At 37.0% G+C, this 25,796-nt stretch overlaps 1 protein-coding gene across 4 annotated transcripts in view; it reads left to right on the top strand.

Annotated features, from left to right (window-relative positions):
* Window positions 1–25,796, top strand: part of LOC150097105 (sorting nexin-29-like) — a 780,446-nt gene that overhangs the window by 559,981 nt on the left and 194,669 nt on the right. For all 4 annotated transcript variants that reach the window (XM_090406852.1, XM_090406853.1, XM_090406854.1 and 1 more), the window contains one exon: window positions 3,906–4,022. In XM_090406852.1, the coding sequence (XP_090262978.1) occupies window positions 3,906–4,022 (117 nt within the window). The remainder of the gene's footprint in view (window positions 1–3,905; window positions 4,023–25,796) is intronic.

A 25,796-nucleotide genomic window follows, 5' to 3' on the forward strand; every position in this document is an offset into this window, starting at 1 on the left:
GAAACAGACTCATCCGTCGCATTAATCCTCACCAATAATAAATCTCCTTGATATTTGCTCAAGTATTATTACCCACCATTTACTATATTTTATTATAATGTAAAAGTTTCATTTACGAATATAAATAAATAATATAAATTTAAAATGTTTTATTCTTTGATTATAAACACTCCATTTGGGATGTATTGATTTTTAATCAGGAAATGCTTTTATGGTGGTACATATATTTTTTGATTCTTATTTATGTGGTACAAAATTTAAAAAGTTTGAGAACCCCTGCTCTAAATAATGGGAAGTGTAACTACCTAGACCAGTTTGAACTTTATTGAAGTCTCTTCAGCGGGAGCCAGACCCAGAGGTGATAAGGTTGAAATAATGCATGAAGTCATATTTTCATATACTTTATGAAAATATGAGATGATCCAAGACTGGAAACCACAGATATGAGAGTTGTGTGAAAAATTAGAGGAGTGATGATCAGTGGCAGAAGCATATCAAAAATGAAGATATTAGGAAGGAACTTGTCATTGCTATGATTCAGGAATGTATGTGTACAGAGTTAATCTCAACTGGTATGGTTACTTAATCAGAATGGAAAAAGAAACATTAACAAAACAGGTGTTTAATGCCATGAAAGAAGGAAAGAGATGCCCTGAAAGATGAAGATGCAGGTGGGTTCATGAAGTGGGAAGCACCTTAGAAGACAGAAATATAAGATCCGATAGTATTGGAGTTCTGAGAGATAACAGACTAATTTGGAAGAAATTTTTAGTAAGAAGTTAGTAATGTTTTATATCTGCTTATTAATTAGTAATATTGTAATTAGCAATAATTACAATAATAAAAGTAGTAATTAGTAATAAATACAATAGTAAAATTGGTAATTAGTAATAGAGTAATAATTAATTAGTAATATTTTAAACATTTCATGTTGTATCCAAGACTCTTCAAATTGATTCCTCATATAAATTGTTCATGTGATGTAAACTCTTTATTTAATATACTATGGTAGTACACCATGAAGAGATTACAAATCAAGAATTTGATGATGAGCTTTCCTCTATATAAGCTCTTTGTAGTATAGTAGAAAGTTGGTGAAATAAATTCATATGCATGAAGAAAGAAATGAATGCCAAATTAGTGTTCAAACTGACTTTAACACATTGAGCTGAGAGCTACTTTAGAAGGAGGCCAAGACCAGAAAGTGATGCCCTAAGAATATTAAAAATTTCCAGGATTATATATGATATCAGAGATAAAATCATATCAAAATGTAGTATAACTTACTTTTAATCATTTGACAAACTTTTCCATGGAAAAATAATTGTACCGATTGTACGTAAAACGAACATTGTTTGTTTTACGAATGCACCGATGCTCACGTGAGCCAGCATTATCTCCGCAGTTGTCAGTCGGTTCACCTCAGTGCGCTAGGTTCTATTCAAGTGCTGGAATCTGCTCTTTAGTGTGTATCATAAGTTAATATGCCTCCTAAAAAGTGCTGTGATGAAAATAAAGAAAAAGAGAGCATTCAACCAGCTATTGAACTCAAGAAAGAACTGATAGTTAATTGGAAAAGTGAAACCTGTATTTCTGAACTTTCTAAAGATTAAAACATGGCAAAATCGACAATCTGTACTATTATCAAAAACAGAAATGCGATTAAAATTCTGATGTGGTGAAAGGAGTGAAAACTTTGCATCCTAAAAGATCTCCGGCTGTTGAGGAAATGGAGAAACTTTTGTTAGTATGGATTAACGATAAACAAATGGCTGGTGACAGTATTTTGGAGGCAATAATTTAATATACTATGCAACTATATAGTGACCTTAAATGTTCAACCAGGATCGAGTGATGATTTTAAAGCTAGTAGGGGATGGTTTGAGCATTTTAAAAAGAGAACTGAGATCCATAATGTAGTAAGGCATGAAGAGGCTGCTAGTGCCAACAAAGAAGCTGCTAATCAATTTGTGGATGAATTTAAAGCTTATGTAGGGATGAAGGGATTTATTCCTCAGCAAATGTTTAATTGTGATGAGACACAAAGGATTTTTCGGGAAAAAGATGCCTAAGTTCTCTTAGGCATCTTTTTCCAGAAAGAAAAAGCATTGCCAGGACACAAACCAATGAAAGAATGGTTAACTCTCTTGTTGTGTGGTAATGCTAGTGGTGACTATAAAATTAAACCTTTGCTAGTGCTTCACTCAGAAAATCCCAGAGTGTTTAAATCAAACAATGTAATAAAAATAATAATAATAAATTTAGTGTAATCCTTTATCCAAGTGAGAGCAAACAAAGTTTGTGCCTGAAAATATCTTCAGGACTGAATATAGTGTTTTACTATCTTACCTGGGTAAGTAGTACAACACCAGGCAACTCATAGCAAAGGTGGAGCAAGCTACCAACACTCCTATCCCAGTATCTCCCATAATGCAAAACACATCTCCTTGTGGATATGTATACTGTTTTGCATTAAGGGATTGGCCACTACCCAGACTAGTTTCGACCTTTATTGAGGTCTCACTTGGATAAAGGATTAAACTAAATTTATTATAGACTAACCGAGTGAAAAATAAACTTTCAATGTAATAAAAAGCAAACTATATGTGATGTGGAGATCTAACAGTAAGTCTTGGGTAACAAGGCAGTTTTTTATAGAGTCGATCCATGAATTTTTTGGTCCCAGTGTTAAAAACTACCTTGAAAAGGACAATCTACCTTTGAAAACACTGAGCATGTTGAATAATGCTCCAGCTCACCCACCCCCCAGACTTGGAGGATGATTCGGGCAAGCACAACTTTATAAAAGTCAAATTTCTACCTCCTAATACCACTTCTCTTATCCAACCCATGGATCAGCAGGTCATTTCCAAGTTCAAAAAAACTTTATACAAAGGCTTTGTTTCAAAGGTGCTTTGAAGTGACATCTGACACACACAACTGGCCCTCAGGGACTTTTGGAAAAAGCACTTTAACATCTTGCATTGTTTAAGGTTTATAAAAAAAGCATGGGGGAAGTTTCTTTGAAAACTATGAACTCATCCTGGTAAAAATTGTGGCCTGAATGTGTGACAGGCACAGATTTTGAAAGTTTTTTCTGCAGGACCAGCAGAATCTGTGGTTGATGAAATTGTGTCTGGGCAGATCCATGGGATTAGAAGTGGACAATTTTGATGTAGAGGAGTTGGTGGAAGATCATCAAAGAAAGCTTACCGCTGAGGAGCTGAAAGAACTGCAAAAGGAGCACCATGAGGAAGTTGTTAAAGAACTTTTCTCAGAGGAGGAGGGGCCCAGTAAGGGAACCATTTCTATTGCTGAAATTAAAGAACTACTTTCACTGGGAAAAATCCAAACCACTGTAGAAAAGTGGCACCCTGATGTATCTATGGTTAATGACAGTGTTAACATGTTTAATGATAATATAATTGCACATTTTAGAAAAATTTTAATAACAAGACAAACCCAGACAACTCTAGATAAGTGTCTAATCAAAGCTAAACAATCACCATCTGGACTGCCACCAAAAGACAAAAATGAGCAGTGATGCCTGAGGGGAAGTTACCTGACATTTTTATGGAGGGTGACTAGCCTTCAAAACAATAATTCGTCTCTCCTCTTCCTCCCATATATCTTCAGTAAAGATGAGTTTGATGTTATATTCTTATTTTTATTTTATTTTTTTATTTTAATTATTACAATACTGTAATAAAAGTAATTATTATTACTTTTATTACAATAATAGGTGAAAATATTTGTGGAACGGATTAATTTAGTTTACATTTATTACTATGGTAAAAATAGTTTTGCATTGCGAACTTTTCATTATATGAACAATTCTGGAATGAATTAAGTTCATAACATGAGGTTTTACTGTATATTTTTTTTACATTAACTTCCTCTTCTAGGTTGCAGAAATGCATGGGGAATTAATGGAATTTAATGAACGGTTACACAGACTGTTATTACAAAGAGAGGCTACTATAAGAAGGCTCAGAGAAGAATTAGTCGATCTTAGAGGACCAGTAAGTACTAATGTAGAAGTAAAATCAAAATAAGTAAATTTTGGAACAGATACTCGTACATGTCAAATTCATATGAATGATGATAATGTATGTGAAACCGTTGGTTTAAAAAACAAACATTTATCAACAAACGAGTGGACAGACTTATGTGTTCGTCGTACATGTTGTTTATTTCTTAACGGTATATATTAGAACACAGAAAAATAAGTAAATAATTAATTTATTAACTTATTGCTGATATTTCGCTGGTGATATAACCAGCATCTTCAGAGCACAAAACACAGTTTGTCACAATACGCGAGACTATTACAACATGGTGTAATCAACGGACTAGTTAAAGAAAATTGTAGCAGCAACACAAAGACTAGAGTCCTGATTTTGGCGCCCTCTATCTGAAAAAAAAAAAAATTGCAGCTATCACATAAGACTGAAGAGGCTGGTTATATCACTAGCGAAATATCAGCAATAAGTTAATAAATTAATTATTTACTTATTTTTCTGTGTTCTAATATATACCGTTAAGAAATAAACAACATTTATCAACAAAATAAATACAAAAAATGCAACTGAAAAGTTGCATTTTTTGTGTGTGCAACTGAAAGTATCCAAATTAGTTTATTATAAATAATATCTCTTTGAATAACATCTGTACATCTGAAAACTTGCTTAGTGTATTTAGAACTGATGATTACATTTTTGTCCTTTAATTTATTGTTGGCATTAGTGAAATCTGCCTATCAGAATCATATATGATAACTGGGATCAAGTGTTAAGGGCATACTATTTTTAGGAATGACAGAAGAGATAGGAGAGGAGGAGGAGTACTACTAATGATAGATGACTTAAGTCCAGTTAGGGTGGAAATGCAAGAAAACAATGATGGTAACAATGTCACATGTAGCAGAGAGTTTGAGGCTATCTGGTATGAAGCAGAGGATAACAGAATGAAATATATGGTGAGTTGCTGCTACAGAACTGGTGGCTCATTTGCAGGGGACAAAGAGATGCATTGCCAATTTAGCCTTATCAGTCCTAAACGAGTGGTCATTATGGATGACTAATTTTGCAAACATTGATTGGGTAGAAGAGAAATCTTGTGATAAGAATGAAGAGGAATTTATTGAATTGTTGCGAGACAACCTTCTCAAGTAGCATGTGAAAGAAGGAACTCAACGTCAAAGAGTGTTGGATTTGTTCAAAAGTCAGAAGGGGTCTCTGTTAAGAATATGGCTATTTTACCACCAGCTGGTGACAGTGAGCATGCTGTGCTTTCTTGGGAAGTATCTAATTATATTATTATTATTATTATTATTATTCTGATACCTCCAAGGAGTCCGAAGACTCATCGCGGGAGGACATCTTCAACTATCTCTACACCTTACCTCTACTACGAATCAACGCCATCTACCGCCCACCTCCAACACCACCACAACTAGTAATTTTTGTCTGTAAATTGCGTGTGTTCTGAAGGGCCGATTTGTATGTATGCGGGATGAAAAACCCGAGTTTCCGGGAGAAAAAACCCTGCTACCTCCGTATGAGATCGGCTAACTCACCATCGATTGAAATCGACCAGATAAAGATTCCTCCCGTCGCGACGAGAATCGAACTTAGGCCTATTCCAATCGAAGGGCGCAATGTACCGTCGTTCTTCCAATATTGATGTTCCCATTAGAACTGTTTACATGCTGAACGACAAAGCTGGACATTATGATCAACTTAGGAGAATACTATTTTAGTCCTCTAATATCAGTTGCTGAATGAAAAAAATGTCAGCAATGCATGGGAATCTTTGAAAAAGTGCTTAAATGAGGTGGTATCTGAATGAATCCCTAGTGTTCGAAGAATAAATAGGTTGGGAGAGAAATGGATGTGCAACCTTATTAAGCAAGAGATCCACAAGAAGAAGCTGATGTGGAAAGAATATCGTGAGAATAAGAGTGAGAGGAGTTATGAATTATATAAAGCTCAGGCCACAAAAGTGACTAATATTGTGCGAAAAGTTAAATCTCAGTATGAAAAGAATGGGCTATGCAAGCTAAAGGCAATCCAAAAGAATTTTATCATTATGATGCAAGCAGAAGAAAGAATAACTTTATTGAATGCAGATGGTGCTCTAGTGTCAGAAACTAATGAGATTGTTCAATTAATGAGTCTTTGCTGAGATATATCTACCAGGTGTATGTAACATGGTGCACAGTGCTGCCACTACATTGGATGTAGTTAGAGGTGCATGAAAATGAAGTTAAAGAGCTCTTGCATAACCTGGATAAGAATTTGTCAATAGGGACAGATGGAATATCAGCATGTTTGCTAAAGGAATGTTCAGCCGAATTGGCTAGGCCTTTCACATGTTTATATAACTTGAGTCTCAGCTCAGGAATGGAAGAACATGTATGATAGTTCCATTGTACAAGAGTGGTGCAAAAACTGATGTGTCTAATAATAAATTTAGTTTAATCCTTTATCCAAGCGTGAGCAAACAAAGTTTGTGCCTGAAAGTATCTTCAGGACTGGGCTAAGGTGGTACAACACCAGGGTGACTCCTTTCAAAGGTGGAGCAACTTACCAACATTCCTATCTCAGTATCTCCCTTAATGCAAAATACATCTCCTTGCAGATTATGTCTAATGTTATACATTAAGAGAAGGGCCACTACCCATACTAGTTTCGACCTTTATTGAGGTCTCTTCAGTGGGAGTCAGGTCTAACCAATTTATTGAGGTCTAACCAATTCTAACCAATTTATTGAGGTCTAACCAATATTCTAACCAAGTGAAAAATAAACTTTCAACATCTTTCTCTAAATTCAGAGTAATTTATTAAAAAGGTGGTATACCATTTGGCAACTCCTATAGGTAGAGATGACCTTGCTAATGCTTCTGGCTGGTATCTCCACTTGGGCCTGGCTCCCACTGAAGAGACCTTAATAAAGGTCGAAACTAGTCTGGGTAGTGGCCCTTCTCTTAATGCATAACATTAGACATATCCGCAAGGAGATGTGTTTTGCATTAAGGGAGATACTGAGATAGGAGTGTTGGTAGCTTGCTCCACCTTTGCAAGGAGTTGCCCGGTGTTGTACCACTTTACCCCAGTCCTGAAGATACTTTCAGGCGCAAACTTTGTTTGCTCACACTTGCATAAAGGATTAAACTAAATTTATTATATTCTAACCAAGTGAAAAATAAACTTTCATGATGTGTCTAATGTCTAACTACCAACCTGTCATTATTTCTGGTGTGGTAGTGAAGAATTTATAGAAGTTGGTAAGAACTGGCATACAAAAGTTGGTAGACAAACAAGCTATACTCTGCAAGGAGCAACATCGGTTTACGAAATGAAGGTCATGTTTTAGCAATTTGCTCATATTTTATAACAATGTTACAGCCGAGTTGGATCAAGGGAATGGATACACTATGATAATGTTGGAATTTGATAGGATGCCACATGAAAGGCTGTTGCATAAACTTGAGAGCTGTGGAAAGAGTGCAAAGAAGAGTACAAAAATTATATCGGGATTATGGAATTTGGATTATGATGACAGATTGCGAATATATGGATTACAGACTCTAGTTAACAGGAGAAAGAGGGGTGATATGATAGAGGTCTATAAACCTTTGAATGGGTGTTATAGGATATCATCTGATGAAATTTTTTGTTATATGGAAGGTGGAAAGAGAACATGATGGCATCCATGGAAGTTAAGTTTGTTCACAGTCAACAAAGGGGTAAGAACTAGGTTTTTCTCTCACAGAGCAGTGAGTGAGTGGGATAGTTTGCCTTTATGGGTAGTGAGTGCATATAGTGTGAATGAATTTAAGAGAAAGTATGACATCTGGTTTGGGTGATTTATAGCTTCCCTCCTTGACCCCCTGGAGGTCTCATTATCATTATAATAATAATAATATAATTACATTCTTCACTGCAGTTGGAAGAAGGTATCCTACAAAACATGGAATTAGCTGAATAAAAGAAGATTTGTTGTTTATTAATCATTATTGGAGTCTCATCCTTTTACTATGAATCTTGCTATTACCATTTGGTCAGTTACTGAAACTAAATACCATTTACACATGTTCATAGTACAGTAGTACATGCTATCAGCACTTGAGAACACTAAGCAAATATGTCTATAACCAATGTTAGGTTATAATTACCTTCATTCAGATCATGACACATTCTGTCTTCCAAAGAAGTAAGATGTGTTTGCACCATACAATAGATAGTTTAAAAACTCATTCATGAAGAAAAGGTAATGACATCACAGTGTTCAAAAAAGGGAGGGGAATCATTGGGCATTGGCTAATACAACCTTGTGGCTGCTAATGAGTTATGATCATTAAAGTGTACACAGAATGGCATTAAAGAGTCATACCTTTTGACAAAAAAATAAGGTACATGGAAAGTGGACTCATGATTGAGAAATTCAATGCCATATACAGGCCAAGTGACAGATGACATTGACATATTTCATTTCACAGTACAGCATGGAGAAGGGGGAGAGAACAGAAACAATTTATCAGATTACATTGGCAAAGTGAATATTCAATCCCACATTATTTGAAATCCAAATGTTTGTAAAAACTATGAAAGTTCGTAAGTTGACTTAGAGCTTATTAGAATACAATCCTCAACGCCTTAGTGTGGACTACTTAAAAGACATGGTCACTACCCAAGCGTCCATATATTCGCCTTTATCAAATGGATAAATCTTTATCCATTTGATAAAGATTTCACTAGCTTGACAGCTGTTTTAAACTGGTTAGTTCTCTTCAGAGACCAGGTAGAAACATTAAGAGAGCAAAAATTCTCGTTCAGTACTAAGGAATTGAAATGTCAGAGAAATTTATTTTTTGTAAGTGAACTCTTGGTCAGTGCATAAAAGTAATTACTAAAGAAAGAGCCAAAAGGCTTCATTTTGGCGATGTTGCATAGCCAAAGTGGATATTAAATCCAACATTATTTCAAAGCTGAATGTTTGTAGAAACTATGAATTTTGTAAGTTGACCTGAGAGCTTACGAGAATGCCTTTTAAGTAGTTCATACTAAGTCAACTCGGGGATGTCTAGGATTGTATTCTCGTAAGCTCTCAGGTCAACTTAACGAAACTTTCATAGTTCCTACAAACATTTGGCTTTGAAATAATGTTGCATTTAATATCCACTTTGCCTATGTAATTTTACATCGTCAAAATGAAGCCTTTTGGCTGTTTAGTAATTTATCAGATGATGATATGATACACTCTTGTGAATATGGGTTCCAGAGCCATAGAACTGCATGATGTATCTTTTTGCTGAAGGTCATCCATGATATCTTTAAATGAGAAATGAGAACAAACTTCTGAAAGGGTCAAATAAGATATCAGCAGATAGAATTTTTCATTTTATAGAGGGTGGCAAGAGAACAAAAAGGCATGCATTGAAATGCCTTTTTGTGCTTTTTGGTAACTGAATTCAGTCAAGAGAAGGGTGAAAACTAGAATTTTCTCTTATATAGAGCAGTGCTTGATTGGAGTGACTTGCCTTTGGTGGTAGTAAGTGAAGGGAGTGCAAATGGATACATGAAAAGGTATGACATCTGGTATGGGTGATGTTTGGTCTCTTGTAATAATAATAATATTATTTTCCTATTATATCATACTTTTTATGGTATGACAATACTGTAATGTTAGCTGAGCATTTTAAAAAATTTGTTGTATTATTATTCAGGCCTCCATGGAGTCAACAGACTCATCATGGGAGGTCTTAGGAATATGGTTCTTAGGAAACATAAAGTCAGTCATACCATTCCTTGAACTCATTGACCGTTCTTGCTCTCACCACACTCTCAGGTGATGAATTCCACTTCTCAACCACCCTCCATGCAAAGAAACCACTCATCACCCTTTTTCTCACAGCTTCCTTCATACAAAATTTGTTGTATAATTCTCAATTTTTATTAATTTTCAATAGAAATTCAAATGTTACTGCAAATGTGCTATGGTGTTCTGAATTTCCCTTTTTGTCCTCTTGCCATTACTGTTATTACTATTATATATTCTTAATGTGCATCTGTAAAATACTCTAGAAGATAAATAAAAATATTATTATTACTTTTAAAAAAAAAAGTAAGATTACTTAAGATATTGGTTATTATGGAAGGCCTTTGTAGCTTGGAACGCTAGAGCAGTGTAAGGTGAAAGGATACCAATTACCACTAGGTATTTACAATTTTATAGTTGACTTTTATAGTTAAGTAAAATATTTCAACTGTTGAGGCACAATTTTTGGTGTGGATCGGAAAGCAATCATTAAAATATACAATAGAATAAGCATGACATCTAAATTGTGCAGGAAGAGAGGACTTGAATTTGTGGATATATGTGATAAATATGATGGTAGGAAGGAGTTGTTTGCTAAAGATGGTCTACATTTGTAAACATCAACAATCTGCCCATAAATGGGCAGATTGTTGATGATGGAACGAGAGTGTGTAGCTTTGGGAAACGAAAACTAGATGGTGCGATTGTGAGCCAGGATACCAGAATTGGTGTGAGATAATGGACAAAGGAAAGCAAGATAGTGATAGCCTCAATGTTAACAACAGAATAAAAGGAAAATAGTTGTGGGAAGGAAACGGGACCAGGGGAAAGCTATTTGGTTACACATCAATGGAAGGAGTATTTAGGAATAAAGGTACATAATCAGTAGCCTTGATACAGTTAATCTACAAATCATTGGTGTCAGTGAGACATGGTTAACCAAGGATAACGTACTCACCATTTTTCACTTGGTCAGACTATAATAAATTTAGTTTAATCCTTTATCCAAGGATACCGAGATAAGAGGGTTGGTAGCTTGCTCCACCTTTGCAAGGAGTTGCCCGGTGTTGTACCACTTTACCCCAGTCCTGAAGATACTTTCAAGCGCAAACTTTGTTTGCACACACTTGGATAAAGGATTAAACTAAATTTATTATAGTCTGACCAAGTGGAAAATAAACTTTCAACATCTTTCTCTAAATCCAGAGTAATTTAATAAAAAGGTGGCACACCGTTTGGCAGCTCCTATAGGAGGAGATGACCTTGCTAATGCTTCTGTCTGGTATCTCCACTTCTGCCTGGCTCCCACTGAAGACCTCAATAAAGGTCGAAACTAGTCTAGGTAGTGACCCTTCCTTTAATGCATAACGTTATACATATCCGCAAGGAGATGTGTTTTGCATTATGGTAGATACTGAGATAGGAGTGTTGGTAGCTTGCTCCACCTTTGCAAGGAGTTGCCCGGTGTTGTACCACTTTACCCCAGTCCTGAAGATACTTTCAGGCGCAAACTTTGTTTGCACACACTTGGATAAAGGATTAAACTAAATTTATTATAGTCTGACCAAGTGAAAAATAAACTTTCTTAATCATTGGATCTTCCCACCTTAAGGCTGGTCTTCCAGGTTTCGTTTTGGTATCTCTCGGATACCAGTTTGTAACTCTGACTGTCCATCTGTTGTCTCTCATTCTGGCGAGATGTCCTGCCCATCTTCTTTTGCTGTTGTAGATTGTTTTTATTATATCTGTGAGTCCAGATTTCTTCCTGATTTCTGTGTGTCTTACGTAGTCTATTTTGTTTATATTGCATATTCTTCTTTCTATTTCACGTTAAGTTATTATTAAGCTTTCTTCTTCTTTTAAAGTTGTGTTCCATGTTTCCAAGTTAAAGCTGGTAAGATGTGACTATTGAAAAGATGGGCTCTTTATGTCTATATTATGCTTTGGTTGGTAATTGTTGATTTTATTTTGTTGAAGGCTATCCAAGCAACTCTTTTTCTCCTTGCTATTTCATTTGATATATCATTATTCATTTTTATGGACTGGCCGAGGTAGACGTATTCTTCAACTTTTTCGATGGTGTGAGATTCTAGAGTGATTGTATGATCTTTACAGTATTTGTTTTTCATCCATCTTATTTTATCAGAGTGTATTTCCAATCCAATTTTGTGGCAGTTTTGGCTTATGTTATTCAACATTGATTCTAGGAGTTTGGGTGAGTGAGATATTAATACCATATCATCGGTGAATAATAGGATATTTAATATTTCACCATCAATGATTATTCCATCTTTCATGTCAGTTTTTTGAATGATTCTGTCCAGAGTAGATGTGAAGAGATTAGGTGATAAGACATCACCCTGACGTACTCCTCTACTTAAGTTAATTTTAATCGGGTGATTGAAAAGGGTGATATTTGTTGTGCTTTCTTTGTAGATATCTTTTATGAGTTGGATGTATGCTTTTTCTATGCCTTGTTCTATTAAAGCTTGGAATACTGTGCTATGCTCAACAGTGTCAAATGCCTTTTTAAAATCTATAAAAAGAAGACAAAATGGGATGTGGTATTCTCTGCATCTTTCTGTTAGCTGAGTAATAGTTTGAATGTGATCTATTGTTGAAAAGCCTTTTTTGAAACCAGCTTGTTCTTTGCAGCTATTTTCATTGATGGAGGTTTGTATTTGGTTTAGGATGATTCTGGCGAATATTTTGTGTGTGCGCGTTAATAGACAGATAGGTCTGTAGTTACTGATGTCTTCTTTATTACCTTTTTTATGCAGAATTATGGTCTTTGATGTTTTCCATTCAGTAGGTACTTTCCTTAATTGTATATATCGGGTAAACCTTTCTGATAGAGCTTTAAAGAGTATTTGCCCACCCATTTTTAATTCATCAGATTTTATACCGTCAATTCCTTGTGATTGGTCATTTTTCATATGGTGGATAGCCATTTTTATTTCTTCAGGTAGGACAGATGGCATTTCCAGATTTTCCAAATTTTCATCTGGTACTGGAGCTGTGATTACTTGTTTAGATGAGTAAAGGTTCTCATAAAATGATTTTACTATTTTTTCTATTTCACATCTGTTTGTGTGTCTGTTTCCTTGATTGTCTATGAAGGCTGACGGTAGTGGTTGCTTTAGATTTATTTCTTTTTCTACTTTTTTTAGGCTACTGCAGAGCCTAGCTGCTTCTGCCAATTTTGTTGTTCTATATATGTTATAGTCGTCTTTAATATTTTGCCTCAGTTGTTTACATATAATTTTGTATTCTAGATGATCTTTTCCTGTATCTTTCAGTATTCTTCTTTTCTTCAATAGTTCTATTGTTTTTGCTGATAGGCGTTTCCTGGTCTTAGGAGGAAGTTTATACGAGGTTCTTTCTTTGCAGTTCATTAATTTATTGTTAAAGTTTGTTAAATCTTCGTCGATGTCATTTTTTAATTTCCAATTGGTTTCATCCACCTTTTTTCTAAATTCTTCTGGGTTTATCTGTTTTGAGTGTTTTTTATGGTTGAACTGTGCTCGTATGGATTCTTCATTTTTTTTTTTTTATGTATTTTGAGAGTGGCTCTTATTGGACAGTGGTCTGAATTAATGTCGCAGTAAGTTTTCCCAATGACTTCGACATTTTTTATTATTCTTTTGCAATCTGTTAGGAGAAAATCAATTTCATTTCTTGTCTCTCCATTTGGAGATTGCCAAGTCCATCTTTTTTCAGTTCTCTTTTTAAAGAAACTATTCATAATGTACAGCCTTTCTGCTTCTACAAATTCTGCCAGGAGTTCACCTCGTTCATTTCTTTCCCCTTTCCCCCACAGTCCAATGTATTTTTCTTCAATAAATCCTGTACCAATCTTTGCATTGAAATCTCCACACACTATTGTGTATGTTGTTTTTTTCAGTAATGTTTCGCGTAGGTGTTCATAGAAATTTTCTATGTCTTCTTTGTCTGCTGTTGAGGTGGGTGCGTAGGCTACTATTATTTTTATTGTTATGGATTCTCCACTTTTTAATATTAGTGTTCCTAGTCGTTCAGAATGGATTGTACAAGAAATAATATTTTGAGTTAGCTTTTCATTTATGATGAAGCCAACTCCTCCAGCCCTTGTAGTGTTATCTGAGGCTCCCAGGAAAATTGGGTTGCCATTGTTCCATTTTGCTGTTAATTCAGAGCTTCTTCGGGTTTCACAGATAGCGAGGACATCAAACTTTACATTTTGCAGTTCTTGAAGCAGGAAATCAATATGGGAGTCAGAAGACAGAGTTCTAGTGTTGAAGGAACAAATAAATTGGGTTGAATTTCCAGATGGTGGTCTACCTTCCTCTGCGAGATTCTTAGCTCCCCCTGCTCTTGCAGATTTCTCACCACCACCATCTTGGTGGAATTGCAAAGAGCCGGTCAGGACTGGGGGCCTTTTTCTTCTTCTACTTGCTGGCATCTTGAAAAAGGAAATGACAAGTGGTGTACCACAGAGTTATGCTCTGGGATCACAGTTGTTTAATTTTAATATCAATAGAATTCAGTGTATGAAAGAAGATATTCATTTTTTTGCTAATGATGCTAAATTACAAAGAGCAGTGTCAAGAATTCAAGATGTTTGATTGATAGAAGCTAGCTAGTTGTGAAAGTGCGTTGTCCTGAAAAAGGAAGTTGATGATTGGAGTAACACAGGGTTCATCTTGGAAGACGATATTTAATTTATATGTGAGTATAATTCAGAATGTGAGGGAAGATATTCATTTGTTACTAATATTGTTAAATTTGGAAGAACAATGTCAAAAAATTCTAACATGATGATGTTTTGCAAGAGGTTTTGAATAAGTTAATGCTTTGGGCTGAAATTGGAAGAATTTTGCTTTAGGAGGAGAGAGGGGATCTTAGTAGATAGGAACTGAAGTTTGGGAGACACATTGCAAAAGTTGTAAGGGTTATCCAGAAAATTGCTGCTGAAATGCAAAGAACCCTCAAGTGTGGATAAGGAGGTGATAATTCAACTGTGTTAGGCACTAATCAGCCCACATTTGGATTTATGTGTCCTGATCAGGCCACTGTGACTATATTGGGAATTAGAAAACATTGGAGAGAAAGTGCAGAGGCAAATAATTAAAAATATTTCAGGAATCTGGAATGTTGAGTATGAGGACAGATTAAGGAATGTAGCTGTAGAGTGTGGGAAATAGGAGGAAGAGGAGAGGTGATATGATTTTGAGAAGTATAAGTTGGTGAGAGGAGTATCACAGATAGATATAGGAGAATTATTGTATTGAGTAATGGGTGTTGGGAGAACAAAGAGGTCATCCCCAGAAACTATACAAAAGTCGTGAGTAAGGAAGTAAAAAAGATTTTTTGTATGGTGGGTGGGAGGTGAATAAGAGAATGCTTTGTCAGAATGGATGGTGAGTGCTCCAGTGCTAGTATGATAGGCAAGGTATGATAGTTATTGTGGTGAGTGTTCGACTTTCGATGATGAGTCATCAGACTCTGTAGAGCCTTGGAAGTAATACTAATGCTACATACAAACATAATAATCAAGTGAGATCTTTAACTTATTTTATTGTGAACCCTGTGAACAATGCCTGGCATCAAATGTGAATAACTAACTAAGGAATCTATCCATCCATCTTCAAGGTCCACCTTTCCTAATTGGCTTGTTGGGGCAGCAGCTGCAAGAGAGACTTCCAATGGTCACAATCTTCCGCCACCAAGCTCAGGTGTTCTAGTGGGACTCCCAGATGCCTCCACCCAATGTTTTGGATATAATCTATCCAGTGAGTCCTTGGCAAAGGGGGCCTGCTGGGGGAGCCTCTCTTGTGCCCATACCATTGTGACTGTGATCTCTCAACATGGAGAAGCAGCAGTTGAGTATTGAGGATTTCCTGAATTGCAGAGCTTCTGACTCTGTCAAGTCTTGTCAGCCCTGCAACCCCCTCAAAGGAACCTCATTCCAGCCACTTGGATTCGTGTCCGCATTCTTTCGGTCATTACCCAGCTCTCATGACCATAGGTTGAGGATGGGGACATAAACTGAATTGAAAAAACAGCCATCTTTGCCTTCTGGCTTAACTACCACTTCAATACTACCAAACGGCCAAGCTCTCACAATATTGCACTTGCTGAGCCGATTCGAGTATCTAGTGCTACGTCCCACTTTCCATCACTTGTGAATATATGGCCCCAAGGTATTTAAACTTCTCCACCTGCCTCAGTGGGACTCCACTCACATATAGAGTGCACTGGGATGGTTGTCTTGAGACCACAAATGTTTTCATTTTGGCCACACTGATCTTCATCCTGGCTTCTGCACAAACAGCTACAAACCTATCCAGGGTTCACTGGAGGTCATCTGTGGAAGAGCTAAGCAGAACTAGGTCAGCTGCAAAAAGCAGACGTCCAATGCTACATCTTCCGAAACTTATCCCGAGGAACCCGGTCATATGCCTTCTCCAAGTCCACAAAACATGTAGACATTCTTGGCATATTCCCAAGATTTCTCAAAGACTTGCCTTAAAGTGAAGATTTGGTCAGTTGTACTTCTACCAGGACGAAAGCCACATTGTTCTTCTTGGAACTTTGTCTCAACTATGCTCCTACACTTTCTTTCCAAGCACCTAGCATATACTCTCCCCGGCAGGCTGAGCAGAGAGATGCCTCGATAGTTGCTGCAATCTCTCTCTCTCTCTGGTCTCCCTTCTTGAAGAGTGGTATTATTATGCCTGTCTACCACTGCTTTGGTGCGCGCCTAGATATCCAAACAGCCTGACACACTCGAGTCAGCCAGAGAACACCATCTCGATTTAAGTCGTTTAGCATTTCGAGGCTGAATTTCATTATCACCAGCAGCCCTGCCTGATTTTAGCAATTTTATTGCTAAATGGACCTCTTCTGCTGTGAGACTAGTTATTGCCTCAGTCTGCACCTCTTGGATGTCCACAGCTGCCGGGCCATCCGGGTTGGGAAGGCTCTCAAAGTATTCCCTCCATCTGGAAGATATCCTTCTCGGTTGTTAAAAGTGCACCATCAGATGCCTTAATTGCCCTTGCTGTGCACGATTTCCTCCCTCGAAGGCGGCGGATGGTCTGCCAGAATACCTTGTTTGCATTTGCATAGGAAGAGTCTAATCTTTCTCCAAAGGATTCCCAAGCCTTCTGCTTTGCTGTCTTTACTGCCTCAGCAGCAGCTTATCTCGCCTCAGTGTACCAGAAATTCATCTCAGGTGACCTGACTCTAAGCCATGTTAGGTAGGCATCCTTTTTTGCCCTGACAGCTTTTTGGACCTCTTGGTTCCACCAAAGTGTCCTTTTCTCACTGCCCGTTGCCACACCAAGCCGCTTTCTGCCATAGCATAATAGTGCAGAGGCAGTGACAGCTGTTCTGAACTCCCACTCCTCCTCAACATCTGCAGTATGTCTGGGAATCTCTTTGAACCTGGAGGAAATGTTATCTGTAAATTTCTTCCTCACAGCCTTATTTTCCAATGCCTCCTATTTCACATGGTATAGCTGCTTAGGTCTACCAGCATTTATGGTAGCATTTGGTTTCTGTAGCCATAGAGTGCAGACAACAAGATGGTGGTCAGTTGACAATTCTGCCCATCTCGTCTCACGAACATCCAGCACTGAGGAAAATAGGTCTGTTGAGACTATAAAGAAGTCAATCAGAGACTTTTGTCCAAGTGTATCTCTGTACCAGGTATACTTATGAACTTCTCGGTGCTGGAAGAAGGTATTCATTATGGACAAGCTGTTTGTACAGCAGAAGTCCAATAATTTCAACCCATTCGCATTAAGGTCAGGGTCTCAGTTCCTTCCAACCACACTCCTTCATGTCTGGTCATCTGTCCCAACATGTGCATTGAAGTAACCTATTAGCAGGACTGATTCCATGTCTGCCACCCTGTCAAAAGCAGCATCCACTTCCTGTAAGAAGGCAGAGTATTCTGACTCTAGATTAGGTGCATAGGCCACAGCCAAGTTGTGGTTTTTCATCTGGAGCCTTAACACATACCCCCCCCCCCCCAATGGGATCCACTCAGCAACACACGTCTAACAGCCAGGGGCTTGTGAGTATCCCCACACCTGCCTGAGTAGACATTGTCGAGCTCACACCAGAGTAGTAGAGCTTCCACCACTCATCCAGGTTGACAGTTCCAGAGTCTCTCCTCTTGGTCAAAGAAAGTTCGACTAAATCTAGTTGGTAGTGCTTGGCTTTCTCAACCAGTTCCCTTTCCATCCCTGTCAGAGAAAAGATGTTCCAGTTGCCTAAAGCTATAGTCTGGTGCTGTTGCCATTTCCATCCTTTTGCAGAAACATTTCTTTTTGCTGGCACCTGAACACCTCCCAAACAGGTAGTGGGCCCATTTATTGAGTTTCTTCTAGCAGAGTGCTGATGAATGGTGTCTAAGGGAGACTGTAACATATTTTTCGAATGGGTCCCTCTGCCTAAAATCCGAATGCATCCCTTGGTAACCCATGTAACGGATGATGTCGTATGACCATTGTATGATGACCTGACCATGTTACAGTGTTTGGTAATGCCCTATTAGCACTACCGCCTCAGTTCGTGGTTTCGCCTCATTGCAGCTAGCTTACATATCTGGAAGCCGTTCTGCTATCCACTTACTGAGGCTTGTCCTGGGCTAACTAAAGAATCTGAGAGATTAACCAGACTTGAATGAATAGAAACAATAAAAAAAAAAGGGAAGAGAATAATAAAGGAGGATAAAGAAGACATTAATGGAATAAATGCTAAAAAAAAAGTTCCCATATAGTCATCTGAAACTATAGAACTGTTTGCTGAATGCATGTTCATTCTTCATATAGTATTTGATGTCATTCCTCAGAAGCAAACTTGATTGTGGAAATCTCGGAGAGTAAAAGAATGTTTTGAGGTCATGTTTTGGCCATATAGTTATCTGTATTTAATAAGAATTAAAAGTTAGATATACAGGATAGTAAGAAATTAATTTTTACTAATTCTGTAGTGAATATTACTTGTCAGGTTTCTTTAGGGTATGGATAATGATATAGTATGCCGAATTGTATCTATTTTGTGTGTGTGGGTTTACAGTACATTTTTTTTATACACAGCTTCACTCTTTGGAATTCACATGTTGAACTTTGAAGTCAATGCACCATCTCAGATATGAATCTGAAATGTTCTGACCAACCAATAAATATAGTTAACTTTCTCTCTACAACTATGATGTAGTATAATGTTTTAAATAATGGCTTTGCACATGTAAGAGAAAGCTAAATTGAATTTATTACTCTTATATATTGCACACAATTTGTCATCTGCTTCAAACAGGCAGAAGGCAGAAGAATTGGTAACAACATTGAAATTATGAATACAAGAGCAAATCATACAGTATGTGTATAATATCCCATGTCTCAGTTACAGCTGTACAAGTAGGAGGAAATTCTATTAGAGTTCAGAGAAGTGGATAAAGATGTATAATTAATTAATTTAAAAAATTGCAGAAAAAAAATTAGTTATATGGTGTCAATGAGGCATTATATTAAGCAATACTTAGTCTTTATTTGAATTGTAAGTCAGCAGTTAGAATTGAAGGAAGTACAGGAAGATGGTTTAATGTTAAATCTGGTGTGAGACATGGATGTACATTATCCCCTCTGTTATTCATTATCTATATGGATCGCATTATAAAGGAAAGTGGTATTAAACATGATATCAAAATTGGAGATGTTAATGTCAGCGCTTTGCTTTATGCAGATGATGTTATACTTCTAAATAAATCTGCTACAAGTCTGCAAGATTCTCTGACTAAATTGAATAACTGTTGTAATAGATATGGTATAAAGGTCAGCAATAAAAAGACAAAGACAATGAAAATAGGCAGAATTCTTTGAAAATGTCAACTGCATTATGAATGGAGAACCTGTGGAACAAGTAAAATATTTCAGCTACTTAGGCACGATTTTTAGTGAAGATGGTAAATTAAAGATGGAAATAGACAACAGAATCAACAAAGCTGGTATGATAGGAAATTAGTCGGAACACTAAATTAGCTGTATACAAGACAGTGTTCAAACTAGTTTTAACTTATGGATCTGAGAGCTGGGTCAGAAGTAAAACACTTGACCAAAGACTAGAGAAAGATTGTGAGTCATCCTGAGAAATGGGAGTCCTGAGAAAGATTAGAGGCATGAACAGATGGCATCAGTGGTAATATCATATTAAAAATGAGGATATTTAGGAAAGAACTTGAGATTGTCAGCATCCAGGAATGTGTTAGCAGAGCTAATCTCAGGTGGTATGGACACTTAAACAGAATGGGCGAGGAAAGATTAGCATAACAAGTGTTCTCTGCCAAGGTTGGCACGAAAACGACCCAGAGGAAGACCAAGAGATAGGTGGATTGATACAGTATAAAGTGCCTTAGATGATAGAAATATAAGATCTGATAATGTTGGAGTCTTGATAAGTAACAGAGTGATTTGGAGGAAAATTGTAGATAGGAAGTTAGTAATGATGTAAATTTTTCATGTAGTACTATCATATCCTGTACACTCCTTGAGGGTACATAGCAGGAATTTGATGATGAAAAAAATTACAAACAATTAACAGCTATCACTTCCCAAAACTTAGAGATAGGCATACAATCTGTCCAGTTATGATTGGAATGGTGGCATAGGACTTGACATGATTCAAAATAGATGATCAAATTTGAACCTACTGTAGTGTAGTATCTTGGTCTAGTTCCAGTGAACTCTGTCGCTGCTGGTTCGAATCCTGCCATGGGCATGGATGTTTGTGATCATCTGTGAAAATACTAGTGTTTGTGTTGGACGGTACATTGTGTTGGTAGATGATGATGATGATAGTTGCAGTTCATTGTAGTTTGTGAGGTGTCACGTAATAATAATAATTTTCTCTTTCCTTGTGAAGTAACCTGAAATGATTGCTAATTTGTTGAATTATTCAAATTTGCAATCACTTCTGATTATATTCACTCTTGATCCTCAACCAACAATCTGACTATGATATGTTGCTGTGACATCTTTTCTGTCTGGAGTCACACAGAACAAGAACTTTACTCATTTCTAAAAAATGTGATGCCCTGAAGAAAACACTAGAAAAAGATTTCTAGAAAAGATATTTCCTTTCTTGATGATGTACACATCGAATGCAAACAAGATGGTTCAATTTCCCCTTCGGTCTACCAGAAGCCAACTTTTTCAAGTAATTATATCCATAACACATCAGCTCACCATCCATCTCAAAAGTATGGCATCAAAAAATCACTACTATCCAGAGCACACAAGATTTGTTTATCTGAAGAATCTCTAAAACAGGAATTGGAAACTATCCAAGTAACAGCTCTACTAAATGGATATAATCCAATAATTACCCCCCCCCCCCCAAAAAAAAAAAATTAACCAGTCTCCTGCAACTCAACCCAGACAAGAAACCCACAGAACTTCTATACCATATATTAAAGGCATTTCTGATTGTTTGGCAAAAATTATGCAAAAATACAAATTCTTTGCTACCTATAAACCCATCAACCGAATTCCCAACTTGTTACCATCTCAAAAAGACAAACTTAAACCAAAGTATCATATTCTTGTAATTCGTCTTACTATGGACAAACAGGAAGATCTGTAAATAAATATATCTCTGAATATCAAGACCACATCTGTCTCATCAAACCTCACAAATCTGCCTTGCACAACATGGAGTTGAAAATGTTAATCACAGGATCCAATGGCAAAACACTAAACTATTACATAGAGCCTTATATAAACATGAACAGTGCTTAAGGGTCAAACTGTATAACTGAGAGATGTTCTCCACATAGCCTTTAAAGGACTGCAGAGAACCTGGATGAACAAGGATGGGCTGGCAATTTGGGATTTAGCCGATCAAATTGTAATTCTTATTGGCTTAAACCACAATACAAAATGATGGTACAACATGACAATTTCATGCCGGATGGGGCATCGCCCGATTAAACAAGGCCGCCGTTGTTTTCGCAAGGGAACTAGGGTGAACAGCAAAAGTCATCTACTGGATCAAATCCTAAAATACACCCCAACACAATATCAGAGTTCAAGATCAGTACTATCACCATACAAGGATGGTCTGAAAAGTTCTTGACCTCGACCATAGATGGCAATACTATCGGCAAGATTTTTTTTTTTCTAAGTTGGTACATCTGTCATAAGCATCCATGTGAAATTGCAAGTCATTCTATCAAGTAGCTTGTTTTATACAGCTGTCTGAAGCAAAAGTGTTGTCTGTATCCCTTCAAATGGATAAAATTGAGTATCGTGTGGTTATAAAATTCTTTGTAAAAGAAGGTTTAACGCCAAAAGAAATTCATTACAATTTCATAAAAGTTTAGGGCCCCTCTTCTCCTTTGTTTACGACAATTAAGAAAAGGGCTGCCGATTTCTTTCCATTCCTGCAGAATATTCCCTGTTCGGAGACTCATATTAAACAGCCTGGTCAAAGGAATTGCCAGTTCAGCTGAACACTCTTTCAGCACATGTGCTGATATCCCTGATACCCCGTTAGTCCCTATTGCTGATTTCTTACTCATTCTTTGCAACAGCACCAACCTCATATACCTGAGTATCTTCTTCCAGTGAAGAGGTAACAGTGAGTTCAATGCCACGTACACCAGATTGACAGCTTTTAACAAAATAGGCACTCATTAGTTGAACAACCTCTTCTGAATCTGTAACCCTCAGTCAATCTGCATTTAGAAGAGTTATTCTTTCATATTCATTCTTTCTTTTACTTGCAGCATATCAATAATAGAATTCTTGTGGGTTGTCTTTAGCATGCAGAGCCATTTTCTTTTCGTACTCAGACTTTGCTTTCTGTACAACAGCTGTGACTATTCTAGCCTGCTGCTTATAATTTTCATAATGCACATATCCTTTTCTTATAAATCTCTTGCTTAATAAGATTACACATCCATTTGACTCCTATGCTGTTTATTGTTCGCTCAGAACACACTCGGATATCGCATTATTTAAGTATTATTTAAATGCTTCCCATGCACTGTCGATGTTCTTCCCATCAATCAACTGATCATATTCCACTGAACTTAGTATACTCCTTAGTTGGTCATAATTTCCTGCTTTGTAATTGAACATGTAACCTTTTCTTAATGGAACATTCATAAACTTAGTCACTTCCCAAGCGAGTACTGCATGATCACTGTCACCAACCGGAGGCAAAATAATTACATCTTTAACTGAAACGCCCTCTGACACTATAATCAAATGTAACACTCTTTGACCTCTAGTTCCTTCTATCACATGCTGCTTGAGGAAGTTGTCCCGCAACAGCTCACTAAATGCATTTTCATTCTTATGAGATTCTACTGTTACCCAATCAATATTTGGATAATTAAAGTCTCCCATTATGACTGATCTTTTCGCTCTCATCTTTTCTGTTTGGTGATGCATTTCTTCATCACTAGCAACCGATCCAAAAAGGTCTGTAACAACATCTCACTGTGTAATTGATATTGCTACATTCCACCTCACACCAGATGGCTTCAAACTCACTGCCACATGAAATATTGTTAGTAGTAATAGTACTACAATCATAGGTCTCAACTCTAACTGGATTCAAGTTATCCGATATCATTAGCTGCATGTCCCCTCCTCTCCTATCCTCTCTATCCTTCCTAAAATATTGTATCCTTTACACCCGATACCAGTTAGTATCTGATTCTGATAGCCATGTGTCACTAATGCCTACAATCTGAGGTCCTAACATATTGACTAAGGCAGCAAACTCTACCACCTTTGTTTCTGATACTCCTAGCATTTGTGTACAGATATAATAATCTACCTGCATGTTCTTTTGTATACTCTTGCCTGCAGTCTGCATGAAGTTGGACAACTTGCAGATCTCTATTCTTCTTTAGTGCCCTATACATGTAGACATCTTTGCACACTTTTGATGGGTCCAAACTGAACGAACGCAAAGTCGAAATCGTTCTCTCCTCGTCAACATTTCCATCACAAAGCCCATTCCCATCATAACACAGTTATATAACATTCTCACTCTTACACTCACATTCTCACCATTCCTCCCTTTATAATTTAGTTTCCCTTACTCTCTGTGTTAGGTCTTATACCAGTTATTAGTATTTCTAGATCCTGATATGAAACGCATTCAGGTGTAGGCCATCCCTCTTATACAAATCTAATCTTCCCTCAGACTCACTCCACACATCCAAAAACTTGCATCCATTCCTTCTACACAACCTACACATCGAATTGTTTGCCATCATAGCCCTTCTTCTTAATTTATTTTTATCATATCGAGGTAAAATACTGACGATTTTCACTTTCTCACTCTTTATTCTCATCTCTTCCAACAACCCTTTCATGTCCTCTCTCATATTGAACTTATTGCTAGTTAACTCTTTAGCACCTACTACAATCTCCTTTACTTTTCTTTTCTATCTTTGAATTGCTTCCTTTATATTCTTAATTTGAGCTCCGGGAAAACTCGAAGTTATAACTTGCTCATCAATAGCATGTTTTATTATAGAGTCACCATACCAAATAACTTCTTTCTTTTTACTAACAATGCCACTTACCTGATTTCTATTACTTCCTGACTTACCTGTTTCCATGCTTTGTTGTTTCTTATTTTGTTGCTTGATTTCATTTTCCCATTTAAATTCCTCTTGACTTTTTAAAATTCCTGTGTCATTTCTCTGATGATGTGCTTTAATTTTGCTATTTTGAAGATTATTTCATTTTCATTAACCTCCTCCACAACTCCAGTGACCTCATTAGCGGGGCTAGTTTTGTTGTTCTCTCCTGCAGTGCTCTTTTTAGCATTACTTTTCTTGTGCGTTTTTGGTACCATTTTAAACTCAGAACCTCAATGTAAACACAGCCATGAGATTAGATCATATATCAGCACATGTATTACAACAATGTGCAAGAGAATTATTAGCTCCTCTGACTGAGCTGTTCAATTTAAGCTTCAGTACTGCAGAAGGTGTTGATGAAGTGGAAAGAGAGCAAAATAGTCTTACATAAAGGAAGCTCCAATACAAAAGTAGCAATTATAGGCCAGTCAGATCTCAGCAGTGGTGGTTAAGGTATTGGAGAAACTGGTGAAATATAGAATTCAGCACTTGGGTGGATAGGAATATCATACCTTATTAGGGACAACATGGTTTTTGTGGAGGATAGGTCTTGCCTTTGTAATTTGCTTACTTTTTACAATAAAGTGACAATGGAGTTGGATAAGGGAAATAGCTACTCAGCGATACTGCTTAATTTCACAAAGGCATCCGACAGGATTTCACATTGAACTCTGTTGCATAAATTGGAGCAAATGGAGATAGATATGAATCTAGTGATTTGGATTAGATGGGTAGATATCAAGAGTGGTTTGTAGAGGAGTTGGGTCCAGGAGTAGGCAGGTGACCAGCGATGTACCACAGGACTCAGTACTTGGTCCTCATTTGTCAAATTTGCACATCAATTATATAGGATTTGATTTGATGGAATATGTTCAATTATTTGCTGATGATGCAAAACTGGGAAGTGTGATGTTGAATGAAGGTAATGTAGAGATCCTGTAGGATGACTTAAATAGACTAGCAGTGTGGGCAAAGGTAAACGGCCAGTTAATGTGGCCAAGTGTAAGGTGATGCACTGTAGGAAGAAGTTATCACAAGCTGTTACTGCATTATAAATGGAACTGAACTGCAGGAAGCTGATTAGTCCAGGGACTTGGAAGTGATTGTGGACAGGGACTTAGTTTAGAGGGCATGTTGCAAAGGTGACCAAAACAGCACATCAGATTATATGGCTTTAAGTAGGGATAGAGAAGTTATTGCTCCCCTTTATAAGGCTTTAATAAGGCCACATCTGGACTACTACGTGTAGATCTGGACACCTGAATCCCATGGGAATGCAGTGGTGGAGGGGATCCACAGGCAAGTGACAAAGATTGTGGCA

The sequence above is a fragment of the Typopeltis vanoorti genome, chromosome 17 (genome assembly GCF_054136105.1).
Source record: "Typopeltis vanoorti isolate ZY-2024b chromosome 17, IOZ_Tvanoo_1.0, whole genome shotgun sequence".
Lineage (NCBI taxonomy): Eukaryota > Metazoa > Arthropoda > Arachnida > Uropygi > Thelyphonidae > Typopeltis > Typopeltis vanoorti.